At 46.5% G+C, this 9242-nt stretch overlaps 1 protein-coding gene across 1 annotated transcript in view; it reads right to left on the bottom strand.

Annotated features, from left to right (window-relative positions):
• The window catches only part of Cdh13 (cadherin 13), a 1006804-nt gene that overhangs the window by 85043 nt on the left and 912519 nt on the right, over window positions 1-9242 (bottom strand). Inside the window, exon 9 of the mRNA XM_028752897.1 lies at window positions 2031-2213. Within this exon, the coding sequence (XP_028608730.1) occupies window positions 2031-2213 (183 nt within the window). The remainder of the gene's footprint in view (window positions 1-2030; window positions 2214-9242) is intronic.

The following is a 9242-nucleotide window of genomic DNA, read 5'->3' as shown; positions in this document are numbered from 1 at the left end:
AGAGAGAGAGAGAGAGAGAGAGAGAGAGAGAGAGAGAGAGAGAGAGATCCTGCTCTGATTTCTGCCAGTGATAGACTGTGACCTGGAAGGGAAGGGTCATCTATCTTTCTTTCCCCAAGCTACTTTGGGCCAGTGTTTTCATCACAGTAGCAGAAGGTAGACCAGCACAGACTCTGGGGTAGGCAGGATAACGCTCCCACAGATCTCAGTTCTAAGAGTCTAAGGCAAAATGACTTTGTAGACATGGTTAGACGGGAGACCCTGAGATGAGAGATTATCTTGGACCACTCAGTGGACCTGATGGGGTTACATGGCTTCGTAGAAGAGCTATCAAGAAGAAGGTGTGGTAGACAGGATGACAGACATCAAGGAGCGGTAACTGAGGGGCTGTGTCTCAAGATATTGGAAGGACCACGAGGCTCAGGCCACGATGGCCTCTAGAAGCTGGAGTATTAGAGATGGAGTCTCCCTTCAAGCACCAGGATTTGCCAGTCCTGACCGCACCTTCAGTTTTGCTCACCGAGGCCCTTGATGGACTTATAATAATCAAGCAGCACTCATCTTTGTCGATAGTGTCCTAGTACAGAGCCCTCTGAGCAAGTGTATCATATCCGTACCAGAGCCGGTGGGCACAACAGGTCACAGACAAAGGTCACACACAAAATGTATGCTCACTTGCTGTACCAAACTGATACAGACTGGAAGTAGCTGATCCTGTCAAACGTCTTACATATTTGTTCATGAAGTCCTCATAGTGCTATGGGCTGGACATGCTCCCCCGCCCCCCTGCCACTCATACCCTGAAGTCACAGGCTTCATGGTGAGAGTGTTAGCAAGTGGGGGTCATTAGGATGTAAGCTGGTCAGGGGATATTGCCTCTGTGAATAGGAGAGCTGGCTCTCCCTTTCCAAGGCATGGGGACAGAGTAAGGAGGTGTCGTCTATGCAGACACAGACACCCACTTGAACTTGAATTTTCTGGGCGCTGAGATCATGGACTTCGAGCCTGCAGAGCCTCAAGTACATTGCTAATTAGCCACTGTGACGGTCAGTGTGAACTGTCAACCTGACAGAACCTATAATCGTTCTCGAGGTGGGGATTCTAGGTACACCTGTGGGGGGGATATTCTTGATTATGTTATTTGACCTGGAAAGGACTTCTTCATTGTGGGTGAGGCTATTCCCTAGGCAGGAGGGGCATCCAGACAGTCCCAGTTAGAGAAAGGGGACAGGACATCATGTGTACATTTATTCCTTGTTCCCTGGTTCCTTACTACAGATGTGGTATCATCAGCTGTCTCAAGCCCCTGCTGCTATGATGTCCACCTCTGCCTCCTTGCCAATGATGGACTGAAAGACAAAGGTGAATCCTCTCTCTCTCTCTCTCTCTCTCTCTCTCTTTCTCTCTCTCTCTCTCTCTCTCTCTTTTGGTTTTTTTGAGACAGGGTTTCTCTGTGTAGCCCTAGCTGTCCTGGAACTCACTCTGTAGACCAGGCTGGCCTCGAACTCAGAAATCCTCCTGCCTCTGCCTCCCAAGTGCTGGGATTAAAGGCATGCGCCACCACTGCCCGGCTAATCCTTTTTCTTTTAAGTGGCACTTGTCAGCATTTTATTTATTTATTTATTTTTCAGTAACAGCCTCAGAAAGAAACTAAGGAAGCTATCCAGAACATAACCCCTCACCACAGTAAGCAGAAAGGACCGTGACAACCATCCTGAATTATACGCTATATCAACAGTGGCTTCTCATACATAAGTAAACTGAGGCACAGAAAATGTGGATGGGTACTCGGTCAAGGAACTTGAGATCAAGGTTCCTGTTCTGCCCTCTCTTATTGTCCTGCCCTTCCTTAGAAACAAACAGGCCATCCATCAGCAAAGAATGCTCGAGGCTGGGAAGTCTCTAAGCCCCCAATGTTCCTCTCTAGGCTTCCAGGGGAAATGGCAGAATCTATCCATTACTTTCTCAACTTTTTCATGGGCCCCAAGTGTTCGTGGGAGGACAGAGATGCCCCTGAGGGGCACCCTTACCTTGACCACAGAGAGCATGCCCTCGTTGGTCTGTGGGTTGGTGTGGATCTCAAAGCTCTGCCCAGGATTTCCATTGATAATGGTGTACGCGGCCCTCCAGGCTCCTGTCGCGGGGTCGTCTTTGTCTTCCACTGTTAGGTTGACAATGACTCCCACGGCTCCCTCCTCCACGGTGGCTTGAAACTGCAGACAAAGCAGGTGGCGATAGTCAGTGTCCTGAAATGTATCTAGCAGACGCTGATGACAGAGCCCTACCTGTGTGCACTACATAAAGAATGCTATGTGTATCATCTCATTTAATAACAAATAACACAGTGATTATAGCCAGAAAGAAGCTGTATTCCACAAATCAGCTTTCCCTGAGGCTGTGGGACAAACTTAGCTCATGCAGAACAGGGCAGAAGGATGTTGGCAGGTTAGAGAAGAGGCTGAAAAAACTGTGCCCTTTTTTCCCAGTTCTTTCGCCCTCGGCCTAGTTGAAAGCACACAGCTAGTAAACAAACCCCAGGGGAGGGCAGAGTCACTGGATGAAGAAACTTGGGTCTCCGGTCTCTCATGGAGGGGTCAGCTAGGAGCCAGGGAGCACTGTTTTCTGAATTACTGTTGGATAAGTCACCAGCTCCCATGGAGTGTGAGCCATTGCATACATGGTGTGCACAATTGCCTATTAAGTGTGTATGAGTGCCTGTGGGTGTATGTCTGGATGGGTGTGACCATGTGTGTGGAGGTAAGAGAACCTTCATTGCCATCCTCGCTGCCTTTGAGGCAGTGTTTAGGCTAGACTGGCAGATCAGGGAGCCCAAGGGATCCTCCTGTCTCAGCTTCTCCGTTGCTGGGATTATAAATACATGGCTGGCTTTTAAAATGAGGGTTTATAAGGGTCTAATTTAGGGTCTCATGCTTGGGCCACACACAGTACCTTACACACAGTACTGAGTGAGCTATCTCTCCAGCCCTTGTGTGTGTTGTTCTTGCTGCTTTGCCTACCTCGAACTCAAGATGACCAGATCGCCGGATGGCGGGACTTAAGTCGAGGGCCTGGAGTTGGATCCACAATGCTTGGCTCCCATCCTGCCCCACCCCACCCCACCCTACTCTCTAAGGAGGAGAATCAATCCCATTCTGCCTAGTTTCTCTCCCATAGCCCACAAGACTAAAAGACTATTTGCTAAGAAACACAGATGTTTGCAGCTGGGAGCCTTGGTTTTAATTGTACCACATCTCAGATACTTATTGCATGTGGGTGTGGTGGGACTCAATCAATCCATGACAAATGAGCTTTCCCTACCGACAGAGAATCTCATGGGCTATCAGGAGCACATTTCCTTTGAGCGGGAGATGTGAGGTATTGTTTTGGTGTTTACCTCTGACACACTCAGGTGGACAGTAATCTCTCTGCAAATATTTCATAAACAGGCACGACCAAGGAGCTGACAAGATGAGGAAATATCCAGGAATTTCAATTAGTAGCAGTGAGAATCCAGACACGGTGTGATGATGTCAAAAAGGCCTTGTGTTCAAAGAGGAGTAATTTGAGAAATGAGGTTTTGCAAACAGCCACGGATTCAGTGACTTTTAAATCATTAATCATGAGCCTCCATATTGAGGCTTGGCTGCAGGGGGATGGGGCAGGGATGAAAACTAATTTGTCTACGCCATCTGCGCAAACCTGGGCAGCTCATAAGATTCTGAGGATGCATACCAGTGTAGAACTTGGCTGTAGGAGGAGGACCATAAGGGATGCTGTCATATAGAAATGGCCCCAGTAGTAACTTTGACCCCATTCCTCTGATTCCTGTTTAAGAAAAAGCTGCCACCATCTTTTGTCCTTCCATTCCCCAAAGCATACAAACAAACAAAACCTAAAACTAAAGAAAAAACAAAAACACAAACAGACAAACAAAAAAGCCAGAAACCAAAACCTACAGGATTCCTGAGTCAGAAACCATGCTTGTGGCCCTGAGTCCTACCCGCACACTAGAGTTCCCTCTGAGGTTTGATGGTAATTCCTGGGTCCTATGCCCATTCAGTTGGTTAAGGTTAGACCAAAGACTCAAGAGGACGCCCAGATAGTTCTAATGCACAGACTGAGGTGAGAGATGTGAAGGGTTCAAGTCTAGGTGTCAATGTCGCTATCGGCTCTTGTGGATGGGGGAGGCAGCTGGACATGGTGTTGAGGGATCCTTTCAGTGCATCTGGGCTCAGTGGGGACGAGTGATGTCATCAACAACTTTTGTCTGCTGTGTCTTCGGGATGGGCCTTGGTGACATATGTCCTCTCTAAACAATTCAGATTATAGATGAAGATGAAGAAGAGAAGAAAGTAACAGAAGGACTGTGTCCCAGGTCCTAAAGTCAATCAAGGACTAGACTCTCTTGTCTTGAGCTTTAGTAAGCTCTGGTTTCAGTCAGTCTGCTGCTGAGCCCACCTAAGGTTCATCACTCAGGTTATTCTTCTGGCATATCTATAGCAGGACACTGGAGCCCTGTCCCTCTCATAGCCATGGCCCTTGCTGTTCTTACAATACGGGCTCTTTAGGAAACTTGGATGTGCTATGGCTGGAGCTCTCCAGTTGGACGGAGAGGATGTTATGTCTAACACATAACCGAGAGGATGCCAGGCAGAGCAGTCGAGTATCTCATGGTCAAGATGACATCACTATACAAATAATGGCTTGAGGTGGCCGGAGGCTTTGGCACCATCTCCTCACATGGTGCTCAGGGCACGGAAGGGATACAGGAGCCACTTGTCAAATAAACGAATGGTCTTAAGTACAGGAAGTGGGAGCAGAAGTGATGGCTGAAAGAGAATGGAGAAGAATTAAACCACTCAGGAGAGGGACTGAGGGGCGAAGTCATTGGCTGACATCTGATGTTCCACTTAACTGAATATTCTGGAAGGCAGACTTGGACTGATATCTCTCATTCCTTGGTGGCTTTTGTGGACCCTACATGATGGCCAACTTTGATCCCAACTCGACCATATCTGGGGATCAATTAAAACTCATACCCACGAGGGACTTTCTTAATCATAATACTTGAAGCAGGAGGACATAGCCTACATCTGGACCACACCTTCTGGTGGTGTCGGACATAGAAGGACATGGAAGGAGGAAGCTGCTTTTTGCCTGTTTGTCCTCACTCTTGCTGGCAAGTTCCTCTATCCTGTTGCTGAAGCAGACCTCAGCTATTAAAGCAGTCTCTCTGGGGTTCTAATGTAGCCTGAAGATCAGTTCTCTGGGACTCCCCCACAATTTGAGTGACAGACGGGGACTACCGTGATATCCAGTTTCAAGGACTGAACAACAAGATTCTTCACTTTTTTGCAGGGAGACTGCCATGTTGGACTACCTGGACCACATGCAATCTAAAAGCTCGTTTTGTACATATTATATATATCAGAATGACATATAATCATGCTATCAGTTCTGGTCTGAATTTGCAGGCAAATCTGAGCGAGGCAACCCAGACCTAGAAAGACAAACATAGCATGTGTTCACTTATGAGTGGATATTAGCTGTTAAGGATGATCACACAACCATACACAGACCCCAAAGAAGCTAAGTAACAAGGAGGGCTTCAGGGGTGGCTGCATGGATTTCCCTGGGGAGGGGAAATAGAATAGACTCTGTTGGTAGACTCTGTTGTACACACACACACACACACACACACACACACACACACACACACACACGGGAACAAGAGGGATCAGGTAGGGGAGGAAGGGATGGGCAAAGAGAGTATTGAAAGAGGTAACTGGAATAGGGGGCCATTTAGAGAGCAATGTGGAAATCTAGTGCAGTAGAAACTTCCTGGAACCTATGAAGGTGACTCCAGGGCCACCTGGAGGGTGACTCCTAGTAATGAGGGACACAGGAGCCCAAACCTGCCATCTTCCTGTAACTGGGCAAGGCTCTAGTGGTGGGACTGGGACACCAACTCAACAACAAACCTCCCCAAGTTTTCTGCCTGCAGGATGTGCTGGGGCAAGTGTGGCTCAGAGCTTATGGGTGTGGCCAACCAAGGACTGGTCTAACTTGAGGCCCAAGCCACAAGAGGGAGCCCATGTCTGACATTGCCTGGATGGCCAGGAACTGGAAGCTGGATGGCACAGAGACCAAGATTAGAACCAAACACGACTGATTTTTAAAAAAGTCAGTGAAACGATTTCTAAAGATAGTCTGCTCTACTCATAGACTGGTGTCTAGCCCAATCATCATCAGAGAGTGTTCATCCAGCAATGGATGGTAGCAGATGCAGAGACCCACAGTCAAACATGAGGCAGAGCTTGGGGGAGGAAATAGAAGAAGAGTAGAAAAGGGGGAGGGAGATCGAAGGAGTCACAGAAGTAGGACACCAGAAGAACATGGCCCACAGAATCAACTAAGCAGGCCTCACAGGAGCTCACAGACACAGAAGTGGCAGCCACAATCTACACCAGTCTGTGCTAGGTCCTCTGAATACATCCTGTGGTTCTTTAGCTTGGGATTTTTGTGGGACCCATAACAGTAGGAGTAAGGCTGTCTCTGACGCTTTTGCCTGCTCTTGGGACCCTTTCCCCCATTTTGGGTTGCTTCATCCAGCCTTGGTATGAGGGTTAATACCTAAGACGTACCACATCTTGTTATGCTGTGATGGTTGATATCACTGGGAGGCCTGCTCTTCTCTTAAGGAAAACGGAGGAGCAGTGAATCTGGGGGCAAAGGGAGGTGGGGGGTAGAACTGAGATGAGTGGAGGGAGGGGCTGTGGTTGGGATATATTGTATGAGAGAAGAATAAATGAGAGAGAGATGTCGTTGGGCTCTCCGTGATTTTTATGGCCTTTAAAAATTACATTCCTTGGTACGAGGAAATGAATGACAATTTTCCTTGATTCTCCAAGCTCCCTTCCCAATCTCAGGGCCTAGCATTAAACTCCAGTGGTGGCTGGTGGAGGGACAAGACCTGCTGCTCAGAACAAAACACAGCGAGTAGCACATGGTCAGGTTTGAAGATGAGTTCATTAATTGATAAGGTTGATACATAAGTCACGGGTGTTTAGTTGGCTGGAGTCAAGACTGCAACGCCTCTCACAATGGAGGGGTTTCCATGCCTGTTGCATCTACTGAAGGGGCTGCCATAGGGCATCATGTTAATGTGTGTAATCCATACGAAATGAGGAGAGAGATGTATCCTAGAAATTCCCATGAGCATGTACTGTGGACCTTACATGCTCTGTTTTTGTCTTCTTTTTGTGTGTGTGTTTTGTTTTGAGACAGGGTTTCTCTGTGTAGCCCTGGATGTCCTGGAACTCTCTTTGTAGACCAGGCTGACCTGAACTCAGAGAAACCCACTTGCCACCCAAGTGCTGGAGTTAAAGATGTGTGCTAACACTCTTGGCTTTACATGTTCTTAGAGATAGCTACATTTGCCCATCATCTGCCCATGCACCTATACATCCATGCATCTATCTATCTATCCATCCATCCATCCATCCATCCATCCATGTATCCATCCATGTATCCATCCATCCATCATCCATCCATCCATCCATCCATCCATCCATCCATCCATTCATGCTCCCATTCATCCATGCATCCATCCATCTATGTATCCATCCATCCATCCATGTATCCATCCATCCATCCATCCATCCATCCATCCATCCATCCATGTATCCATCCATCCATCCATCCATCCATCCATCCATCCATCCATCCATCCATCTGTTCTTCAATTCATCTTCCATCCATCTTTTATCCAACTACTCAACCTCCATCCATTTACTATCTATCTATTCAGTAATTCAACTGTCTGTTTCTCCAACTACCCATCTGTCCATCTTTTATTTATCCTTCATTCAGCAATTCACCCTCTACCTTTATCCATCCATCCATCCACCCATCCATCCATCCAGAGACTAACAAGCAAAGTCGATATAGTATATGTAATAGTGGATTTATAGATACAAAGAGAGGCAGATAGAAAAGAAATGTATAACTACAAAAAGATGATCACTGCTCCGAGAGAAGCCACATAGTTCTAGGAAAGCCTGTAGCATTGTGTTGTTGGGGCGGGTACCCATACCAGTTTGAGGAAGCGCATCAGGGAAGAATTCCCTGAAAGTGAAAGAAGAGAAACCTGAATTAGGTAAAGGGAATGAAAGCATTCGCTCCTGGCACCCGGAAGACCAGAGGCAAGGCCAAGCCACCAGAGAAGCTGAGGAGGCCAGAGGAATGAAGGAGAGTGTGGGTGGAACACAGGGGATCCATTGAGAATTGCTTCACAATGGGCCGCAGAGCATTGTGGGTAGAGTTCAATAGCGTGTGGGGTTTTGGGAGCTAGGGAAAGGCACTTAGATTTGCCCGGAAGCAAATCAAGAAACTGGGTTATGTTCAAATACTCCTGAGAGAATTCTGAAAAAATAAAAATCTTTAAATATATATAAAAAAAAATTTCAACACAGTTATTATACTCTTTGTTAAGACTATTATCTGATTCTTGCATAACCGTGAAGCCAGTTTCCTCAAGCACCCATTTAGAAACTCATTACTGCTTAATTAAATACTCATCCTATTAATTCTATTCAATGTTTCAACCCCATTATGTAATTCAAGAATGGGAAAATTAAATAGATTAAAATGAAATAGTACCATTTTACATTTCTATAGCCATGTTCACTTTGTGATTTAAAAACAATAGATAGGCATTAATTTACCAAAGCAGAGCTGGAGGAGTTATGGATTGTAACATCACTTCTTTTAATTGGGAAAAAAATAGATAAAGTTATTTTTCTGTTTAACTGTGCAGCAAATCAAATACCAGATGTAAAACACAGTTTTGCATAACCAGTGTGGGCCGGTGGCTCGGCGGCTTGGGGTGATGCACGGAAGTCTGTAAGCTCATTTTGTGGTGAATTGAACTGTCTTAACCCCCTTTCTTTGGAAAGTGGGTGAGTTTTGTAATGGTCATCAAAATGAGGTTGAACTGGCCATGGAGAGCCTTATCAGAAAGATGGAGGGTTTGGGTTATTTTAATTTTAATTAATTAATTAGTTAATAATTAATTGTGTGTGTGGATACATGTGCACATGCATGTGGGGGGCAGAAGCCAATGTCAGGTGTTATGGTGGTTTAAATGAAAATGGCCCCATACTCCCATAAGGAGTGGCACCATTAGGAGGTGTGGCCTTGTCGGAGTAGGTGTGGCCTTGTCGGAGTAGGTGTGGCCTTGT

This window comes from Grammomys surdaster, unplaced genomic scaffold, assembly GCF_004785775.1.
Source record: "Grammomys surdaster isolate TR1022 unplaced genomic scaffold, NIH_TR_1.0 128, whole genome shotgun sequence".
Lineage (NCBI taxonomy): Eukaryota > Metazoa > Chordata > Mammalia > Rodentia > Muridae > Grammomys > Grammomys surdaster.
This window is presented reverse-complemented; position numbering and strand designations above follow the sequence as displayed.